The sequence below is a fragment of the Neoarius graeffei genome, chromosome 14 (genome assembly GCF_027579695.1).
Source record: "Neoarius graeffei isolate fNeoGra1 chromosome 14, fNeoGra1.pri, whole genome shotgun sequence".
NCBI lineage: Eukaryota > Metazoa > Chordata > Actinopteri > Siluriformes > Ariidae > Neoarius > Neoarius graeffei.
Genome location: NC_083582.1, coordinates 74,144,457 through 74,168,197, shown reverse-complemented (window position 1 = coordinate 74,168,197; position 23,741 = coordinate 74,144,457). Strand labels below are relative to the sequence as shown.

The window sequence follows — 23,741 nt, the reverse complement described above, 5'->3', positions numbered from 1 at the left end:
AGCTTTTATACAATTCTGAACATATGCCATTCATCCATCTATTCAAGCATGATCTATTACCATCCAAATCATATCATTCCATCCATCCATCCATCCATCCATCCATCCATCTTTTCACCCATCCATTATCCATGTAACCATCCGTGAATGTCATATGATTTTTTAAATAAGTCATATTCACCCATCTGTCCAACCATGATCCATCCATCTGTCTATCCAAGCATCCATCCATCTATGCACCCATCCTTTACTCATCCAACCACCCATGAGCTATATAATTCAATATAATTATGAAATCATATTCAACCATCCATTACTCCTCCATCCATTCAACCTTTCACCCACCCAAACATCTATCAATCTATGCATCTTTCATCTGACCAGCTATCTAGCCATGATGTAATTCTTGGTAACTCTTACCCATTCATCTCTCCACCTATCCATCTGTCATAATCAGAATCCATCCAACCTTTATCTAGCCATTACCTCCATCATACAACTGTTAAAACAAATATCCATTTATCTCTCCATTATAAATCCATCCATATGGATTCCATAATAATCCATATCCATTTGATCTATAGAGGGAAAAGGTGGTGCATTTCAATGGAGTCAGTTGTTTAATCGATGCAGTATTTTTTAGATTTTTTTACTTATTAGATTTGTGCATTTCATTTTTTTTTCTTTCTTTTGAAAAGACATTGGTGAAATTATGACAGGCTTGACAAAACTATTATCACTGGGAACTTTGTTGAATGTTTTCCGACAGCCAAGCAAACAGTTCATACAGTTACAGAATAGAGCTCTTACAATGTATTTAATTTACATTGACAAATTTCAGAGCATCTGTGCTGATTCCGCCTAATTACTTCCTGTCATGTGGAGAAGGGGGAGAGGAGACCCACGCTCGCCTGAGACTTGCTGTTGTCACGGCAACCGCATCTTCAGTCTCCGGCATGGTGCTGGATGACGTGGCGCTGTCAGGTTGAGCATGTGTGAACAATAATGCAAGTGGAGGAGTGTGAACTCAAAGGCCTTGAGGATCGATTAAAAAAAGATTCTTGACTGTGTGAACGAAAACAGCGTGGAGGTTAGAATTATTCGGAGGTGTTGATTTCATTCACTTGCCTTGAAGGCACGGGCAGAAATAATCAAAAGAGCCCTGAGCTCTAACTCTATGCATAAATATCTACTTTTTTTGGTACATTTTGGTGCAAACCTTGTTCTAATTTTAAAGTCTTTGCTGTTGCAGCCTGGAAGCTTCAGTGATTTCCAACTGGGGTTTTATAAAAAACCATCACAGTGGCTGAACATTGAATTTCAACATGAACATCTCATTAATATGGTAATCACAAGGAAACTCTAGAAGCACACCAACTTTTTTGGGCTGTATTATTGAACTCTTGTATGGAAATGCATATGGAAATGTGAAACCCTAATGACTAAAACTTTTAGCTTCATTTTTTACTTTATGACGAAAGGTCTATGCATTAATGCGAAATGCAAAGTACGTGTTGGGTGTCACTCGGCACATCGGTCACGTCGATTGCAGCCCCAGGCTTTATTCCCTTTTAAGTATGGTTCCTCTCAAGGTTTTGATTTGATTTATTCATTATTAAAATGACATGGTATAGAAATGATACAAAAACATAATAATAAATGGATAACACAATAAAGTGCAAGTACTTATTTCCATTGTTGTCCAAGAGGTGTTACACGATCAACGTGGGAACAGAAGTTAGAGTATACAATAGCAAGTGGGGTTAAAAATTATATAGTCAACAAAATAAAAGTAAAAATACTGTAAGTAAGCCCAAAACGGAAGTCATGCATGCTCAGTGCTCTGAACCACCCTCGATCCTGCTTGATAACTTCCAGTTGAAGAGAGCGCATAGTTTTACCTACCTTGGAGGAGAACTAGCAGATGACGGTGACCTAATGCCTGAAATAAGGAAGCGGATAAGTCGTGCTGTGTTCGCCTTCTGCTCTCTCGACTCTAGATACTGGAGCAGGGACAGCCTGTCCATTTCAACCAAGCTGAAGGTGCATAACTCCATCGTTCTTCCAACACTACGGAAGCGAAACTTGGCCGACACTCGCCAAGCAGCTCCACATTTTAGAGGTGTTTCCATTAACGGTCCTTACATCAAGTGGTGGCATCACATCACAAACACTGAGGTCCTCAGATGTGCAAAACCAACCACTGTAGAGATGATCATCCGAGGCAATAGGTTCCGCTGGTTGGGCCATGTCTGCAGAATGGATGACACTCAGATGCCAAAGCAACTTCTCTTCGGTGAGTTAGCGCAGGGTTCAAGGCCAAGGGGTTTACCAAAGAAATACTGGAAAGACTGCGTAAAAGACGACTGGAAGTCTTTCAACTTCAACAAAGACTGGCACGATATTGCCCTTGACAGAAAGTCCTGGCACTCCAATATCTGTCAGGAAAAAGCACTCTCTGAACACAACCTCGAAGATCACCGGCAAGCCAGATGGGCAAGACAGCACAGGGGGGACCCCAATCTTCAAACCTGATGTGGATTATATGAGAGACGAGAGAGACCGTAAGTAAGTGTTTAATTCCGAATAAAAGCTGAAGACACCTGAGAACAATAACTATTGAATAAAAATTCTTTAACCTGAGACTGAAACTAGAGTTTGTACCTCATGTTCTGGATATGACTAGGTAGGCTATTATTCCATAACAAGATCCTGATGTAACAAAAAGAAGATTCACCATGGCACTTCCCTGAGGGGATCTGGAGAGATGTGCTACTGGATCTTGTTCTGATTGAATAACGATTATGTGTAGGTTGAAAGTGAGCTGAGAAATAATTTGGAGCTTTACCATTGTGTGTTGTCGGCTGTCCATTGCTAGCAATGATGACTGCTTCATTAGGATGTGCAGAAACGCAGATGGGGTGTGCGTAATTTTCCTTTCCTAATGAAGCGCCTTGCACAGTATGGTAAGACAAACGACATCATGCCCCCATCGTGGTGGCTCTCTGGACCTCCAGACCTGATGCCAAGTGGTGGGTGCACAAAAGTGCCACAAACCTGATGGGTATGGAAGTTGCCTTGCAGTGTCAACTGACTTGCCAAGTGATGCATCCATTGGCCATTTGAGTGGCTTTTCCACATGCCATCTGGTGGTGTGCCATTGATGCTGTTGGGTTCATCTACCACATTGCACCGAAAAGTGCCCTGCTTCCAGCATCTTATTGACGATGTACTATTTAACCCCATAGCTGGAACCCAGGCAGGTGCTACCACTCTGGGTCAGAGCAAACCTGGGAGCAATGGTGATTAAGGGGTAACCCCATTTTCCCCAGTAATCAAATCTTCCTGGATCTGAGACTCACCACCAGTTGCAGTTTAAAGTCACACCTAGGACTAAACCATTGACAATATTATGAACAATATTTAATTTGAGTTGGTAAACACAAGTCAACAGGCAACATACCAACCGATTTGAATTCATGAGCACCAATATGAGTTCTGCCTCATGCATTTAAAAGGACTTTGTTTTGGGTACACTGTAACTTAGTCTTGTATTTCATAGTTAAACCAGAGTACCATGACGTGCTGGCATAGTCCAGATGACATTGGATCAAGGCAGATACAAGCATCATCTTACTTCTATTGTCAATGTTCCTTGCTTTTCTGTAGAGGAATTTAAGCTTAGCATTTGCCCTGGAAATTGCATCTATAGCCATGTTCTCTCCAGATGGAGATTGATCAAGAGTGGCACCGAGGTATTTCACATTAGTTTGGCATTTCAATGTATTTCCAGCACATTGCACCTGAACGAAATGTTGTTTTGTTAATTTGTGTTTGGAGCCAAATAGAATTTTCAGTTTTTCCAACATAAAGGGAAAGCTTGTTGTCAATCAGCCATTCTTTGATAGACTCAAGCTCTGAAGAGAGTATCTGCTCTATGCTTCTTCCTTGTATCATCTCAGGAAGTTTCTGTTTTCCCCACTGCTATTAAATATGGCTTGTTAAGATGTATGAATTTATATTCAATTTTTATAAAGCTGCAGTGTTTTGTTAAAAATGCTGTATAAATAAAATTTAAGTTGAATATCTGCATGAACCGGGTGGCACGGTGGTGTAGTGGTTAGCGCTGTCACCTCACAGCAAGAAAGTCTGGGTTCGAGCCCCGTGTCCGGCGAGGGCCTTTCTGTGTGGAGTTTGCATGTTCTCCCCGTGTCCGCGTGGGTTTCCTCCTGGTGCTCCGGTTTCCCCCAAAGACATGCAGGTTAGGTTAACTGGTGACTCTAAATTGACCGTAGGTGTGAATGTGAGTGTGAATGGTTGTCTGTGTCTATGTGTCAGCCCTGTGATGACCTGGCGACTTGTCCAGGGTGTACCCTGCCTTTCGCCCGTAGTCAGCTGGGATAGGCTCCAGCTTGCCTGCGACCCTGTAGAACAGGATAAACCGGCTAGAGATAATGAGATGAGACCTGCATGAAACAACCATCCATAATCAATTCTTTAAAGTGTATGTAACGCCCCTAAACCCCACTTTTTTCCTTGTACAAAGCAACAATCATTATGTTGATTGACCATGTGTTTTCAAACCATAGCTGATCCAAAAGGCCATAAATTAATGGAAAATCAATAAAATCAGCCGATTTTCACGGAATCTGCCGAGACTGAACCAGAAGATCCCGAAGTGGTGTGTGATGTCACACGTGTAACAATCCAAGTATCAAGTTCATTCCCATGTGCAGCAGTGGTTAGACCAGTCTTGATATGGAATCACATTTTGGAGAGAATTCTGATAGTGATTGAGATTCTTATATGTCGGATGAAGGGGCAGAAGATTATCAAGGATATTCCAGAGTAAATGGTTATCTTTTCGACCCCCCAAGATGAGAAACAGATGCCAGTTCACTCAGTGCACGACAGTCCCGCTCACCGCCGATAGCGCACCACCAGCCAGAAAGAATCGGAAACACAGATTGGTTTGTGGATTTTTATTCTAAGCTGGCCACTGCAAAATACAGGGAAAATATTTACATGTACCTCGATAAATGCAGAAATATAATCTTTAAAATGTACACTTATTCGGTGTAATTATTGAAAGAAAATACGAAGTGGGCGATAACAGGAGAATCGACGAACTGTCCAAATGTCAGATCAAATGTCATTTATTAAATCAATAGGTTTATTTTTGCTCCAATAATTCCCATGTGGTCATTCTGGTGGTGGTGAACACTTGATGAATTAGATTTATTATTAGTAGGCGACACGAAATCTGCCCACTTCGTTTGCACAAACCCCACCCACTGTCACTTTAATGTCATTTCTTGGACATTTGTGAACTGAATGTCCTGTTGTATATGGATTTGAACATCCAAACACAACACAGTGCTTTCCTATCGTTTCTGTAAGATTCCAACAACAATATCCAATTTCAGCAAGTAAACACGCATAGAGTCAAATGAACCGAAATGACCCAGATAACCGGGGTTTCGTGTGTGATGTCATGTGAGATTAACCCTGCGGCAAAGCTACCTTTTTCTGGGATCCAGAAGCTGCGATTTATTGATTAGTTTATGCTTGATAATAAAATAACAAATAATTAATATTACACCCCCCACACACACTTTATTAATTCACTTTGGTCATTACTAATGATATATATTCATTTTAAAGCATTACAATTAAGGCATTGCATACACTTTCAACCAAATTCACCAATCCAAAAAAGCCAACCATCCACACATTTAATTATCAGATTAAATTATATACCCATCTAACCATCCCTCCATCCATCAATTCTTTAAATTGAATTCACCTATCCAAGCCAACCATCACGGTGGTGTAGTGGTTAGCGCTGTTGCCTCACAGCAAGAAGGTCCGGGTTCGAGCCCCGTGTCCGGCGAGGGCCTTTCTGTGCGGAGTTTGCATGTTCTCCCCGTGTCCGTGTGGGTTTCCTCCAGGTGCTCCGGTTTCCCCCACAGTCCAAAGACATGCAGGTTAGGTTAACTGGTGACTCTAAATTGAGCGTAGGTGTGAATGTGAGTGTGAATGGTTGTCTGTGTCTATGTGTCAGCCCTGTGATGACCTGGCGACTTGTCCAGGGTGTACCCCGCCTTTCGCCCATAGTCAGCTGGGATAGGCTCCAGCTTGCCTGCGACCCTGTAGAACAGGATAAAGCGGCTACATATAATGAAATGAAATGAAAGCCAACCATCCACACAACATTTACTTATCAGATTAAATCATATTCCCATCCATCCATCCATCCATCCATCCATCCACTGATTCATCCATAATCAATGACTGAATATCATTTCTATCTCCAGTAAGACAAACTAGCCTTGAATATTTAAACTCACTTATTTTTGCTCCTGAAGAATAAAATCCGTTTTAAAAAGGTACAATTTTTAATCATTTTTAATTATTTATATACCTGGAGAAAACAGAAATGGAGTAACAACTCTACTAGCTGAAAGAATCACCAGAAACAAAAGCCTCTTTTTTCCATGCTAGAGCTTGTTTTGTACAGGGACAGAAGCTGCTTCAGTGGCATTTCCACCTCTTCACAGTTTGTCATGCAGAGTTAGACTCTCTGCTCAGCAGGGTTTCCTTTGTGCCGTTAGTTATAAAGCTCAGTGCGAGCAGAAGTGTTCGCTGACTAGTTTTATGCTTGCGTCGTGTTTATGGTGCCACCTGTTGTTTTTTGACTTCATCTTCAAGTTCGCTCTGTCAACTCGGCTCAGAGAAAATGCCAGACGCAGTGACATGTTGGAGGATGACGAAAACTACCATGTTTGTTGCATACACAGGACTTAACGACTTATTGTACCTTCTTCAGTTGCTAGTTCTCCATTCTGTTTCCTGACACCATCGCAAGGAACACTGGTGGAAGATCTGCCCAGTGGCATGGCCCATCACAATGTGTGGAAAACGGATTGTGTAAGAAATCTCGGCTGAGGCCACAAGACAACAACGATGATGATGATGTCATGACTGTTACCATCTAGGGAGGATGAGGACTTTAACATGGTTCCTTCAAAACACAGACATCCTTCATTCGTTCATTCATCTCCAAGTAACCTTTTAATAATAATAACTCCCTGAGACAACATGAGGAAGAAACCTTGAGGGGAACCAGACTCAAAAGGGAACCCATCCTCATCTGGGTGATAATGGATAGCATGATTACAAACACCTTACAAAAATTCATTTTAATTGTAATTGTGTACCCAGGAAATTCATTATACTTTTGACATGAAGTCGATTTTGTTGAAGTTATCAACTATCCAAGTGTTTGTTGTATCAACTGTAGGAGATGATTGGTTATAATGTACCCCGCCTTCCGCCTGTAGTCAGCTGGGATAGGTTCCAGCTTGCCTGCGACCCTGTAGAACAGGATAAAGCGGCTAGAGATAATGAGATGAAATGAGATAATAATAATAATAATGAGACTGTCAATGATGGCGTAGCTCACTCCGGCCCCGTCTAGTCCAGAAGGAACGATCTAAAGTGGGCCACCTTGTGCAATAAATCTCATCTCATTATCTCTAGCCGCTTTATCCTTCTACAGGGTCGCAGGCAAGCTGGAGCCTATCCCAGCTGACTACGGGCGAGAGGCGGGGTACACCCTGGACAAGTCGCCAGGTCATCACAGGGCTGACACATAGACACAGACAACCATTCACACCTACGGTCAATTTAGAGTCACCAGTTAACCTAACCTGCATGTCTTTGGACTGTGGGGGAAACCGGAGCACCCGGAGGAAACCCACGCGGACACGGGGAGAACATGCAAACTCCACACAGAAAGGCCCTCGCTGGCCCCGGGGCTCGAACCCAGGACCTTCTTGCTGTGAGGCGACAGCGCTAACCACTACACCACCGTGCCGCCCTGTGCAATAAATGTTGCAAGCTATATACACTATATACAAGCTATATATACCGGTAGAAGCAATATCCACCCTAGGAATCCCGACCTATTTGCCAGAAAGAATCCAAAACGGTGAGGAATTGACAGAGAAGAAGCAATTTTTGTTGAACTGCTCATTAAGGCTTAATTAGTCTATAACTTCATTAATCTCATCTCATTATCTCTAGCCACTTTATCCTGTTCTACAGGGTCGCAGGCAAGCTGGAGCCTATCCCAGCTGACTACGGGCGAAAGGCGGGGTACACCCTGGACAAGTCGCCAGGTCATCACAGGGCTGACACATAGACACAGACAACCATTCACACCTACGGTCAATTTAGAGTCACCAGTTAACCTAACCTGCATGTCTTTGGACTGTGGTGGAAACCGGAGCACCCAGAGGAAACCCACGCGGACAACATGCAAACTCCGCACAGAAAGGCCCTCGCCAGCCCCGGGGCTTGAACCCAGGACCTTCTTGCTGTGAGGCAACAGCGCTAACCACTACACCACCGTGCCGCCCCCGCCTTAACTTCATTAATAATAATTGTAATGAAACAAATCTGGGTAGAAGTTCTATGCACCCTAGGTTCTCCTACCTTCCTGCCAGAAAGAATAAAAACTGGTGAAGAACTGAGGGAGAAGAAGCGATTTGTGTGGAAACTGCTCATTAGGGATTGATTGATTGATTGATTGATTGATTGATTAATTACTCCATTTCTTCATTATTAATTGCAATTATGCAACTTTGGGTAGAAGCTATATGCACCCCAGGCAGACCTACCTTCCTACCAAAAAGAATAAAAATTGGGGAAGGATTGAGAGAGAAGAAGCGATTGTCGTGAAATGTGGATGACACCGGACAACAGATGGACAGCACATGATGGCATAAACTCATCGCCTGTCAGCCAGATGAGCTAATAATGATACTAATAAACAGCATACAGCAACAAAAAACAATAATAATTATATTAAAGATTATATAAACGCTGCGTAAAACTATGAGCATCTGTGATGTACTTGAGTAAAAAAATTGCTCATTTAAACTGGTACAGTTGCTCACGTCTTTAGGAAGAGAATTAACAAGATCAACTGTGAGCTACTGCTCACTTACATATCCCCCGTTCTCACTTATATCAGAACGCAAGCAATCGAAGGAATAGGACACTTTATTATGAATGTTGACTTCAACAAATAATGAACCCTGAAACAAGTAAGTAAAGAGCAGTGTCTCTCCCCAGGGATTTCAAACAGCATCCTGGTATACTGAAATAGCATTTTGCTTCTTGAAATAGTGTCAAAATCCACCCTATATGTCTTGTAAATACATTCAGTCGGTAAACAGGAAGTCGATGTGCGACAGACCTGAAAACGGTAAACACGGTATAGAACTCCAAGCTGAAGTTTGGTCCCAAGTGGCTATGATTTGTGGTTGCTGAGAAAAAGGGTGTTTTGGACGGACGGATGGATGGACGGAGGGACAGAGGTAAACCAGGATACCACCCCTCCTTCAGAGCAGGGGTATAAATATCTTGGACGCTGTTTCTTGAAAAGTACCTGATAGCAATAGCACCTTAAGCTTGGGTGCACTAGATGATTGGACCATGCTGGTGTGTGTAGTTCTAACTTAAGATAAGACGGCCAAAACTATAACGCAGTGCCTTCAATACTAAATTACACAAATGAAACTCTCTCCGCTGCACGATGGTGAGCCAGCCTAGTTTAAGAGTATCAGACATCTGCAAAACATAATGCTTAGTTACGAAACTTGCAGCAGCCAGCTGTAAATGCTGTAATCGCTTAACAAAGTAATCAGGCACGGGATCAGATACTGAACCATTAAACTCTATTTTAGACAAAATAAAAGATTCGACTAACTGTTAGCTAAGAACAGCTAATGTCCCATAGCAACTAGAGATCTCGGAGTTGAGATCACTGTTGCACTTCAAATGTTGATGGATCCCAGTTTCAAGGAGACGAGCTGTGGTAATCCTTTCAAGGATAGTGATAATTATTCTATCCACATTCACTGGATATGAGCAATGGTGCGCTCTGATTGGCTACTCTACTACTAGGCTATCAGCTCATATACCGTGAATAGAGAAAAACAAAATGGCGGCGTGTATTGCTGAACCAACCAAGAGAATGGTAAATCATCATAAATTTATATTACCTGGTTTAATAGGAAAAGCATCAAGTCAAATATACCACTCTGTTATCAAGTATTTAAAAGAAACAGAAATGGCTAAAAGGATATAGTTGTTGTTGTTTTTATGCCTCCGCCACCATAAGGTGCAGGAGGCATTATGTTTTCGGGTTGTCCGTCTGTCCGTACGTCCGTGTGCGTGTGTGCGTGAACGCGATATCTCAAAGGCTAATGAAAGGAATTTCACCAAACTTTCACCATTTCTGCGCTTTGGGACAAACATGAACTGATTAGATTTTGAGATCAAAAGGTCTAAGGTCAAGGTCACTGTGAGGTCAAATGTGTGTCCGAAAACCTTGTGAACACAATATCTCCAAGGCAAATCAAAGGAATTTCACCAAACTTTCACCATTTGTGCAAGTTGCAGGAGGCATTATGTTTCCGGGTTGTCCATCTGTCCATGCGTCCGTCCGTGCGTGCGACCCACAACCTTGTGAACGTGATATCTCAAAGGCTAAAGAAAAAAGGAATTTCACCAAACTTTCTCTATTTCTGCGCTTTGGGACAAATATGAACTGATTAGATTTTGAGATCAAAAGGTCTAAGGTCAAGGTCACTGTGAGGTCAAATGTCTGTCCAAGAACCTTGTGAACACAATGTCTCCAAGGCAAATGCAAGTAATATCACCAGGTCAAGATTACTGTGAGGCCAAATGTCCATCCCCAAATCACAACTTAATAAGGCGTGTAGTCTACCAGGCGGAGGCATCCCCATCGATGCCGTTGGCGTCGAGTTCTATCTAGTTCTCCAGTGTCTTTTGTTCCACACTCCAGTCCAGTCAGTGGCGGTAATGCACCTTTAAGTCAGTTTGCCAACTGCCAAAAAACCCTAAAGACAAAGAAAAAAAAGAAAACAAATTTCACAAATTGTTCCTGTCATTTCGCCAGTTTGTTTACATTCTTAGCAGAAATGATTTTGTCGGATGTTTTGTATAAAGATTTTATTCATCGAATTTTCAAAAAATAAAAATGTTCTGTTTCTCAAAATCCAGTGAATGTGGATAGAATAAAACAGTTATTCCACTCAATGTCATCGTACATGGATTATAGACAACTCGGCGTTACACGCTTCATCAACTATCAGCTCATGTACGACTCGATTTCGTGGAATAACTGTTAAAACCCTTTGATGCAAAACATGGGTCAAAAGTGACCCGGCTGAGTTTTTATCTTCTATATCTCATCTCATCTCATCTCATTATCTCTAGCTGCTTTATCCTTCTACAGGGTCGCAGGCAAGCTGGAGCCTATCCCAGCTGACTACGGGCGAAAGGCGGGGTACACCCTGGACAAGTCGCCAGGTCATCACAGGGCTGACACATAGACACAGACAACCATTCACACTCACATTCACACCTACGCTCAATTTAGAGTCACCAGTTAACCTAACCTGCATGTCTTTGGACTGTGGGGGAAACCGGAGCACCCGGAGGAAACCCACGCGGACACGGGGAGAACATGCAAACTCCGCACAGAAAGGCCCTCGCCGGCCCCGGGGCTCGAACCCAGGACCTTCTTGCTGTGAGGCGACAGCGCTAACCACTACACCACCGTGCCGCCCTATCTTCTATATCTTTGCAATAAATTAATTCCATCATTCAGTATTTAAGATATTCCTCAATTAACTTGTTTTTGATCATCATACATCCTTATTTTATTTTTCCTTTCTTACTTTTTGAATAAAAACCCTTTTTGTATCACTACCCTTCTAATGCACAACATGGGTCAAAAACGACCTGCGTTCATTTTCCAGGTTATTTCATGTATGGCTGAGTGTTTCTATGATCTACTTTTGAAATAAATTCATTTTGTCATTTACTTTTCCAAATATGCAGTAAATATCTTGTTTTTGTTGAGCACAAATCATCATTTTTATTTTTCCTTTCTTAAGTTATGAACAAGCACAGCTTTTGTAATTCTACATCAAGTTTACACACATGGGTCAGAACCGACCCGCATGCATTTACTCCAGCGTTTGGTGGGAACTGTGACTTGTGCTTGTGTCAGACATTTCACAGCTCAGCACAGCGCCCTTTGCCCATCTAATACATGCAAGTAATGTTTTTCAATTGTTCTAACATTACCTTAGAAAAAAATTGATTGTTTAGGTTCCCTTGAGAGTGAGTAGATTACTTGTCAGAAAGTTATAAGTAATTACTATTAGCTACCGAGCTGTTGACATATTCTACTTTAGTTAGCTAATTTTATTGTAGTTGGCTTAGCTAACGACATAGTTAATAAATAAATAACTGGCCCCATTCACTGCTAAAGTAATTACTTGAAACAAATTATTATTATAGTATTAAGACATTTAATTTTAAATCACACTTGGATGACCCATGTGTAGTAATATAAAAAGTATTTTTGTTTATAAAGTAGGAAAGAGAAAATTAAATTAATGATTTGTGGTAATTAAAAACAAGATATTTAAAGAATACTTGGAATATTCAATTATAAAATAAATTGATTTCAAAAGATAGAGCAAAGAAAAACTCAGTCAGCATGAAATAACCTGGAAAATGAATGCGGGTCATTTTTGACCCATGTTGTGCATTAGAAGGGGTGTGCATATGTTTTGCATCAAAGGGTTAATGATAATGCAAGGATTACCTTTGCATTGTTCTAATTGACAGGGCAGAGTAACATCTTCCCTCCCTGAGAACAAGTCAAGCTTTGCTATCTTTTACTCCTGGTCACAGATGGCCGGATCATCGTTAGGATTCAAACAAAGAATCTTCCAATGATTCAGCAAATGTTTTACCAGATATGAAAATGTAACCTACTGGTCCTATTGTGGGATAGAAGCCAATGTGAGCTGAGGCCTCATCTCATCTCATTATCTGTAGCCGCTTTATCCTTCTACAGGGTCGCAGGCAAGCTGGAGCCTATCCCAGCTGACTACGGGCGAAAGGCGGGGTACACCCTGGACAAGTCGCCAGGTCATCACAGGGCTGACACATAGACACAGACAACCATTCATACCTACGCTCAATTTAGAGTCACCAGTTAACCTAACCTGCATGTCTTTGGACTGTGGGGGAAACCGGAGCACCCGGAGGAAACCCACGCAGACACGGGGAGAACATGCAAACTCCGCACAGAAAGGCCCTCGCTGGCCCCGGGGCTCGAACCCAGGACCTTCTTGCTGTGAGGCGACAGCGCTAACCACTACACCACCGTGGATTTTACACCATTTGCATTCTGTTACTTATCTCCTCAGGCACTCACGTTAAAACCTTAAGCTGTGGTTCATGAATAAATTGCCGGCATCTATAAAGAAAACTCTTTTGTGCCCCAGTTCTGCCAGCTTTAGGAACACACTGCTGACTTGGAGCTCCTTTTTGTTTTTCTTTCAAAAAAGCCTTCCTAATTCTAATCAGGTATTTTTGGTGATAATAATATATGCCTTTTTTATTATTACTTGTGCAAGAGCCTGTGTATTTATACTTCGGTTGTGTTTACTGCTATTCTTTGCCCTGGTACAGAAAGTGATCAAAGTCATGCATTAAACGTGATCTTTGTGCTACAATGCATTTGGTAAACTTAGCCCCTGGTCATGGCGGCATGGCAGTGTAGTGGTTCGCGCTGTCGCCTCACAGCAAGAAGGTCCGGGTTCGAGCCCCGTGGCCGGCAAGGGCCTTTCTGTGTGGAGTTTGCATGTTGTCTGCGTGGGTTTCCTCCGGGTGCTCCGGTTTCCCCCACAGTCCAAAGACATGCAGGTTAGGTTAACTGGTGACTCTACACTGTAAAAAAAATCCGTTGTTTTTACGGAAAAACACTGGCAGCTGTGGTTGCCAGAATAATCCTGTTAAAAATACAGTGAAATGTAAACAACATTACAGAATAACTTGTACATTTCACTGGGATTCCATGGACAATTAATGATAACTAAATGTAAATTTTACAGGTATTCAATGTACAATAATCAATACATAACTGTTAATTTTACGGCTAGTCATTGTACAATAAACAATTATTCAAAATGGTTACAAGCAATGATCTGCTAGACAGATATTTTTGGGGGGGCTTTTTTCACCTTTATTGGATAGGACAGTGTAGAGACAGGAAATGAGCTAGAGAGAGACAGGGAGGGATTGGGAAATGACCTTGGGTTGGAATCGAACCCAGGTCCCCAGATTCATGGTATGGCACCTTGGTCGACTGAGCAAAGACAGTAGCCATTTTTTAACTTTTTTTTAACAGGGCAATGATGTAATTTTAACTATCACATTCTGTTTCAGTATTACAGTTTGTCTGTGTTTAAACTACAACAATTTGTAAATTCTACAAAAAAAATATGACATATTCTTACTGTTAAATTAACAGTGGTATTTGGTTAGGAGTTTTACAGTATATTGATGTAAATTACACACTGCTTCATTGTTTTTGTATTTACAGTTTTTTATGTCATGATTTTACATAAATTCACTGTTAATTCTACGGACATTTTTTACAGTGAATTGAGCGTAGGTGTGAATGTGAGTGTGAATGGTTGTCTGTGTCTATGTGTCAGCCCTGTGATGACCTGGCGACTTGTCCAGGGTGTACCCCGCCTTTCACCCGTAGTCAGCTGGGATAGGATCCAGCTTGCCTGCGACCCTGTAGAACAGGATAAAGCGGCTACAGATCTGGATGGTTTGTCACTTGAATAAGCTGCGTCGTCAGTCCTGAAAACTCAAAGGGGAAACACTTTCGAGATTATTTTCTCGTCTTTTGACCTTGATTTCATTTTCAATAAAATGTATGAATCGCTGTTCGACAATAAATGAAATAAAATATCAGCACAAGCATTTTACAGAACAGTGTTACAAAATACATGTAAACTTCAATATTTAAATTGTCCCAACATCTCCTTTCTTCATCTGCCGTCTTTTTTTTCTTGTCCCTATCTTCATTCTTCTTGTCTTTTTCTTTTGAAATGGTTTACGGGCAGTAGGGGAGAGCAGGGAGACTTAGGACACGTTTTCAGCTTTTGGAGACTGTGAAATTTTTTGCAGGTAGCATCACATTCATATTGATTATTATTGTAAGAGAGGATTTACTGTACCCTCTGACCACAGCATTAGTTTCTCAGCTTGGTACATATACTGGCCTTCAGGCTTCGCTTTTTCTGCAGGGAGACATGAGACATTGAAGGGAGACTTGGGACATAGTGGGGAGACATGGAAGAAAAATAAAATACCTAGCTTCATCCTACAGGTTTAATTTTTATTTATGATGAAAACTTGTATCGTAGGAACTGTATGAACACTCAATGCTGGTACAGCGATAGAAAAATGTCAGTTTACTCAAAACCTGACGAGGCAAAACAGAGCCATTCTCAAAAAGGAATGAAATAAGTTTAATACTCATGCAGGGACACGCCCACATTTTTAACAAACGGTTTTGAACAATTTTATATTTGTAAACCACAAGAAAAAAACTGTAACATCATGAACTGTCCCAACTTTCCCCGTCTGGACATTTTGGAAAAAAAAATCCTTAAATGTTTTTTTTTTTTTCTTTTTCCACCCAGAATTTAGGTTTAATACTATATCTGGTAACCCTCAGCTACATACTTTAATTCCTAACAAATCCCCAATTCACCATCATATATTACACCATAGAGTGAAGGTGGAGGTGAAGGCGAAAGGTGATGATACACGGGGCAACTTTTTGGACAATGTTGCTGGGCAATTGCGCTTCGACACTTTCCCATTGAGATCGGGCAACGTAATTTCTATCTGAACAGTTTTGATCATTTTGGGCAACTTTTTAAGATCATCCAATCAGAGTGCTAGCAGCAAACTACATGACCACCTGAGTGAGAGCTTCTGAAATTTTCAACAAAGATGGCGGCATCTCCAGCAGTGGAGCAAAAAAAAAACCAAACAAACCAGAGACAACTTATATCTTTTTATGGCAGTAAGTTGTTCTGTGTGAACCCAAAGTGGTGAATTTACCTCATCAAATACTTAGAAAACCAACAGACATCTATTTTTATGCTCAGGTTGTAATTAAGACGTTGATTTTTTTTCAGCTCAGTGTAAACTGACGTTAGCTAACCACCGCACCATAGAGATTGAATGGGATTTAACTAACTAGCAGTGATTTTTGCTATTATAGTTAGCTGAAAGTTCTCGTTAGCTGTACAGGGATAACGTTAGCTCTCTTGCGTCAAGTTAAAAGTGATGATCAGTGCATGGTTTTTTTTTGTGAGTTGTAATAGAGATTGTCTAACTTACAACCCCGATTCCAAAAAAGTTGGGACAAAGTACAAATTGTAAATAAAAACGGAATGCAATGATGTGGAAGTTTCAAAATTCCATATTTTATTCAGAATAGAACATAGATGACATATCAAATGCTTAAACTGAGAAAATGTATCATTTAAAGAGAAAAATTAGGTGATTTTAAATTTCATGACAACAACACATCTCAAAAAAGTTGGAACAAGGCCATGTTTACCACTGTGAGACATCCCCTTTTCTCTTTACAACAGTCTGTAAACGTCTGGGGACTGAGGAGACAAGTTGCTCAAGTTTAGGGATAGGAATGTGTAGCGCGAATCGCGTGTGGGTGGAGCACAGAGGACGGCAGGACAGAGATCAGGTTTGTTAACCGGCTTTATTGCCACACTTTTCAGAGTTGCAACACTGTTTTCACTAGCGCGAGAGACACACACACACACACACACAGCGTCTCGTCCGGTTCTCCCTCTGCTCTCGCTCTCCCTCCTTAAATAGGGCGGTTTACTGGGGAGAACACACAAAACACAGGTTAATGACACTCAGGTGAAGCGATTCTGCCACTTACCTTCCCCAACTCCGCCCTCCTGTCACAGACCGGTGCTTGACCACGCCCCCGCTGCCACATACCCCCACCGCCCGACTCAGGCCGGGCGCCTGTCCGGCCCGCAGCCGACTCCCCCCCCCCCCTTGACGGGAGAGGAAGTCCGCCACGACCATCTGCGCCCCCGGCCTGTGGACCACCTTGAAGTTGAAAGGTTGGAGCGCCAGATACCAACGGGTGATCCGCGCGTTGGCATCCTTCATGCGGTGGAGCCACTGGAGGGGCGCGTGGTCCGAACAGAGGGTGAAAGAGCGCCCCAGCAGGTAGTAACGGAGGGCGAGGACCGCCCACTTGATGGCCAGGCACTCCTTCTCGATAGTGCTGTAGCGCCCCTCACGCACTGACAGCTTCCGGCTGATGTACAACACTGGGCGGTCCTCTCCCCCCACCTGCTGGGACAAAACGGCCCCCAGCCCTCTGTCCGACGCATCTGTCTGCAACAAAAAGGGGAGAGAGAAGTCAGGGGAGTGCAAAAGTGGCCCCCCACACAGTGCAGCCTTTACCTCAGAGAAAGCCCGCTGGCACTGCTCCGTCCACTGGACCGGATCTGGCGCCCCCTTTTTAGTGAGGTCAGTCAGCGGGCTGGTGACGTCCGAATAATTAGGTATGAACCTACGATAATAGCCAGCCAGCCCCAGGAACTGTCTCACCCCCTTTTTGGTCTTGGGTCTCGGGCAGGCCGCAATCGCTGCTGTCTTATTAATTTGGGGACGCACCTGCCCGTTACCCAAGTGGAAGCCCAGATACCGTACTTCCACCCGCCCAATCGCACACTTCTTCGGGTTGGCAGTGAGCCCCGCCCGCCTCAGCGACCTAAGGACGGCCCTCAGGTGTTGCAGGTGCCGCTGCCAGTCATTACTATAAATGATTATGTCGTCTAAATAAGCGGCCGCATAGGTGGCGTGGGGCCGGAGGATCCGGTCCATCAGCCGCTGAAACGTAGCGGGCGCCCCAAACAGCCCAAACGGAAGTGTGACGAACTGGTGTAAGCCGAACGGTGTGGAAAAGGCCGTTTTTTCCCGGGATAATGGAGTCAAGGGGATCTGCCAATATCCCTTCGTCAAATCCAGTGTCGAGTAAAAGCGAGCCGTGCCTAGTCGATCAAGCAGCTCATCAATACGAGGCATTGGGTACGCGTCGAATTTAGACACCGCATTGACTTTTCTATAGTCCACGCAGAACCGGACCGAGCCGTCGGCCTTGGGAACCAAGACCACCGGGCTGCTCCAGTCACTGTGGGACTCCTCGACGATGCCCATTTCGAGCATGGCCTGAAGTTCTTCCCGAACCACCTTTTTTTTGTGTTCGGGTAATCTATAAGGTCGGCTACGCACTACCACCCCCGGGGGCGTCTCTATGTGGTGTTCTATGAGGTTGGTGCGTCCGGGCCGGGGCGAGAACACATCCGAAAACTCGGCCTGCAACTGGGCGACCTCCGTGAGTTGGGTCGGGGAGAGGTGGTCTCCACAGGGGACCGGAGAGGTGCGAGATGCCAATGACCCTTTTTGGATCTCCGGCCCCAGCTCCGCCTTCTCCGGAACTACCGACACCAACGCCACGGGGACCTCCTCATTCCAGAGCTTCAGCAGATTGAGGTGGTAGATCTGTAGCGCCCCCTCCCTGTCCGTTCGCCTAACCTCATAGTCGACATCCCCGACTCGCCGTGTGACCTCGAAGGGCCCTTGCCACTTGGCGATTAATTTGGAGCTCGACGTGGGCAACAGGACGAGTACCTTATCTCCCGGAGTGAACTCTCTAAGGCGCGTGCCCTTGTTGTACAGGCGGGTTTGCCGTTCCTGGGCCTGCCGCAAATTCTCCTGAGTTAAGTGGGTGAGCGTGTGGAGTTTTGCGCGCAGATCCATAACGTATTGAATTTCATTTTTGCTCTGCGAAGGTCCCTCCTCCCAATTTTCCCGCAGTACATCTAAGATGCCGCGCGGCTTACGCCCATACAGTAATTCAAATGGGGAGAACCCCGTGGAGGCTTGGGGGACCTCTCGCACTGCAAACAACAAGGGTTCGAGCCACTTATCCCAGTTACGTGCGTCCTCACTTACGAATTTTTTGATAATATTCTTGAGGGTGCGGTTGAACCGTTCGACTAAACCGTCCGTTTGTGGGTGATACACGCTGGTGCGGATCGGCTTAATACCCAGTAGCCCATACAGTTCGGCCAGTGTTCGTGACATAAACGAGGTGCCTTGATCAGTCAGAATCTCTTTCGGGATTCCGACCCGGGAGATGACGTGGAAGAGAGCCTCTGCAATACTACGTGCGGAGATATTGCGAAGAGGCACCGCTTCCGGGTATCGCGTTGCATAGTCCACCAGAACCAATATAAAGCGGTACCCTCGTGTTGACCGATCTAATGGCCCGACGAGATCCATCCCAATTCGTTCAAACGGGGTCTCGATTAATGGTAGGGGGCGCAAGGGCGCTTTTGGAATGGCCGCTGGGTTTACTAACTGACATTCGCGGCACGCCGTACACCACTTACGGACGTCGCCGCGAATCCCCGGCCAATAGAATCGGGCCATTATCCGGGCGAGTGTTTTATCCTGCCCGAGGTGTCCCGCCATGGGATTAAAGTGAGCCGCCTGGAATACCAATTCCCGACGGCTCTTTGGAATTAACAACTGGGTGACACGCTCCTTCGTCTGAGTGTCCTGCGTCACTCGGTATAACCTATCTTTTAAAATGGAAAAATAGGGGAAGGTCGGGGTGGCATTCGGCTGGAGCGTTTGACCATCGATTACTCTCACTTGGTCAAACGCGTGTCGCAGAGTTCCGTCTCGCGATTGTTCCAGTGGGAAATCCGCAAGGGATTCCCCAATAGAAAGAGGAGGAGCCGGGGGCCCCTCACTCTGTCGCGGAGATGACGTAGACGGCCCTGCGACCGCAGCTCCAGCCAAAACGACACCGGGACCCCCCCCGGCTAACCGGCAGGACCCACTCTTTACTAGGTGTGCCATCAACCCCCGGAATCCCGGCCAATCAGTCCCCAAGATTAAAGAGTGGGTAAGGCGAGGATTAACCGCCGCCTTCACTATAGATTTGTCCCCTCTGAAATGTATGTGGACCGACACCAACGGGTAGCAGTGAACATCCCCGTGCACACACAACACCTTCACCCCTTGTGCTCCCCCCAATGCCTCGTCTTGCACCAGGCTTTGGCGGATCGAGGTCTGGTTGCAACCCGAATCCACCAACGCCTGATAGGTCGCCCCTTGTACACTTACCGGTATGCGATATGCTCCGGCCTGATCGAGGGCAGCCTCTGGCACGTCGGGGATCCGCACCACCGCCCCCACCTCCATCGCGGCACACTGTTGCTGCAGGTGGCCCGGTTCCCCGCAGCGCCAGCAAACCGGCCCGGGCCTCCCCTCTGCAGCCGTGGACTGGGGGTCACTCACCTGAGGGGGGGGGGGAGAGACAGACATAGAAGGGAGAAACGGGAGGGCACCACGGGTGCGGCGGGCCGGCTGGGGTGGGGCCGGCCCCCGCCTCCATGGTGGGGGAATGGGGCGAGGACGGGACACGGGAGGAGGGGGAAGAGAGAGAGAGAGAGAAGAGGAGAGAGAAGAAGACATCCGTTGTCCTGCCGCCGGGACAGCCGCCAGATGATCCTCCGCCAGTCCTACGGCCTGATCCAGCGACGCCGGGCGGTGGCACTGGACCCACTCCGCGGTTCCGGCGGGTAGGCGGGCGATGAACTGCTCCAGCGCCACCTGGTCGATGATCCCCTCGGCGTCGCGATCTTCGGCCCTCAGCCACCGCCAGCAGGCGTCCCGGAGCTGCTGGCCGAACGCAAACGGGCTGCCGACTTCCTCCATTCGCAGCGCGCGGAAGCGCTGGCGCTGCTGCTCCGGCGTGCGCCCCACGCGCTGGAGGACAGCCCGGCGAAGGTCAGCGTAGGCCAGCCGGTGGTCGGCGGGGAGCTGTAGTGCGGCTAACTGCGCCTCTCCCGTCAGGAGGGGGAGGAGGCGCACCGCGCGCTGTTCCATCGGCCACCCCGAGGCTTCGGCGACCTGTTCGAATAATGCGATGAACGCCTCGGGGTCGTCCTGCGGGCCCATCTTAGTCAAGGTGATGGGAGATGGGCCCGCGGCCGGGGCGCTGGTGGACCCCGCCGACGCGAGGAGGCGCCGGAACGCCTCGCGGTCTTCCTGTTGAGCCAGTACCAGGGCTTCGAAGCGGCGCTCCTGCTCCTTCCGGAGTGTGACGAGCGCCTGGTGCTGGCTCTGCTGGGCCGTGGCGAGGGCGTGGACCAAGTCCGCGAACGGGGAGGATTCCATGGGGCTGCAGGACAGGTGCTCCACGGTCCCGGGTTTCGGCACCACTGTAGCGCGAATCGCGTGTGGGTGGAGCACAGAGGACGGCAGGACAGAGATCAGGTTTGTTAACCGGCTTTATTGCCACACTTTTCAGAGTTGCAACACTGTTTTTACTAGCGCGAGAGACACACACACACACACACAGCGTCTCGTCCGGTTCTCCCTCTGCTCTCGCTCTCCCTCCTTAAATAGGGCGGTTTACTGGGGAGAACACACAAAACACAGGTTAATGACACTCAGGTGAAGCGATTCTGCCACTTACCTTCCCCAACTCCGCCCTCCTGTCACAGACCGGTGCTTGACCACGCCCCCGTTGCCACAGAATGTTAACCCATTCTTGTCTAATGTAGGATTCGAGTTGCTCAACTGTCTTAGGTCTTTTTTGTCGTATCTTCCGTTTTATGATGCGCCAAATGTTTTCTATGGGTGAAAGATCTGGACTGCAGGCTGGCCAGTTCAGTACCCGGACCCTTCTTCTACGCAGCCATGATGCTGTAATTGATGCAGTATGTGGTTTGGCATTGTCATGTTGGAAAATGCAAGGTCTTCCCTGAAAGAGACGTCGTCTGAATGGGAGCATATGTTGCTCTAGAACCTGGATATACCTTTCAGCATTGATGGTGTCTTTCCAGATGTGTAAGCTGCCCATGCCACACGCACTAATGCAACTCCATACCATCAGAGATGCAGGCTTCTGAACTAAGCACTGATAACAACTTGGGTCGTCTTTCTCCTCTTTAGTCCGAATGACACGGCGTCCCTGATTTCCATAAAGAACTTCAAATTTTGATTCATCTGACCACAGAACAGTTTTCCACTTTGCCACAGTCCATTTTAAATGAGCCTTGGCCCAGAGAAGACGTCTGCGCTTCTGGATCATGTTTAGATACGGCTTCTTCTTTGAACTATAGAGTTTTAGCTGGCAACGGCGGATGGCACGGTGAATTGTGTTCACAGATAATGTTCTCTGGAAATATTCCTGAGCCCATTTTGTGATTTCCAATACAGAAGCATGCCTGTATGTGATGCAGTGGCGTCTAAGGGCCCGAAGATCACGGGCGCCCAGTATGGTTTTCCGGCCTTGACCCTTACGCACAGAGATTCTTCCAGATTCTCTGAATCTTTTGATGATATTATGCACTGTAGATGATGATATGTTCAAACTCTTTGCAATTTTACACTGTCGAACTCCTTTCTGATATCGCTCCACTATTTGTCGGTGCAGAATTAGGGGGATTGGTGATCCTCTTCCCATCTTTACTTCTGAGAGCCGCTGCCACTCCAAGATGCTCTTTTTATACCCAGTCATGTTAATGACCTATTGCCAATTGACCTAATGAGTTGCAATTTGGTCCTCCAGCTGTTCCTTTTTTGTATCTTTAACTTTTCCAGCCTCTTATTGCCCCTGTCCCAACTTTTTTGAGATGTGTTGCTGTCATGAAATTTCAAATGAGCCAATATTTGGCATGAAATTTCAAAATGTCTCACTTTCAACATTTGATATGTTGTTTATGTTCTATTGTGAATACAATATCAGTTTTTGAGATTTGTAAATTATTGCATTCTGTTTTTATTTACAATTTGTACTTTGTCCCAACTTTTTTGGAATCGGGGTTGTATCATCTGATCTAATTCACATCCAGAGCACGACTACTTGTGGAACCCGAGGGTGAAACGGTACAAACTTCAGGATCTAAGACAGAAAGAAAGCCTTTCAGGAACTCCATCAGCCCCTTTTCCTCCTCAGCAGCGTCTCCTGCTCCATGTCCTTTTGTGTTTTTTGCTGAGATCAGAATAATGCGGTTATTTTGACTGATAAATATTAAAATAATGGCACATTATCTTTTGACCAGAGGATCTATTCAGTTTTCTTCCAGAAGTGATGCTTACTTGAGCGAAATAAAGGCTGAAGCCAAGACAAAAGTGACGGCTGCAAATGTTTGTGTCCATCTTTGCAGTGTCTGTCTGTCTCCTTGGCAATAGATTTGCTCTTATCTGATTGGTTGTTGTCCTAATTAGTTGCCCTGTGTCTCACCTGGTTGCCCAAAAAGTTGCCCCATGTATCATCACCTTAAGGGTCAACATTTAACTTCTGATGTCATCTAAAACCTGATTGGTTGAAATTAATTTATGGGAATACAAACTGTTCCAAGTCTCCCCACTCTCCCCTATACTATTTTTACAGTATTTCCATAGTAATGTCTATTTTATAACTCTTTTTAAGCTTTTCTGCTTCTGTTTCTACCTCCATTCTCTTGTTTTCCCTTCAGTCTCTGATTCATTTTCACATTTCCTCTGCAGACGATCCTGGTGGGAGACAGCGGTGTGGGGAAAACATCCCTGCTGGTGCAGTTTGATCAGGGAAAGTTCATTCCAGGCTCTTTCTCTGCCACTGTGGGCATTGGCTTTACGGTGACTCACATATTCACACACACACACACACACACACACACACACACACACACACACAC

The 23,741-nt window shown here is 45.2% G+C and overlaps 1 protein-coding gene across 1 annotated transcript in view; it reads left to right on the top strand.

The window, feature by feature from the left end:
- LOC132897844 (ras-related protein Rab-37) overlaps nt 1–23,741 on the top strand; it is a 49,084-nt gene that overhangs the window by 6,389 nt on the left and 18,954 nt on the right. Inside the window, exon 2 of the mRNA XM_060939084.1 lies at nt 23,572–23,682. Within this exon, the coding sequence (XP_060795067.1) occupies nt 23,572–23,682 (111 nt within the window). The remainder of the gene's footprint in view (nt 1–23,571; nt 23,683–23,741) is intronic.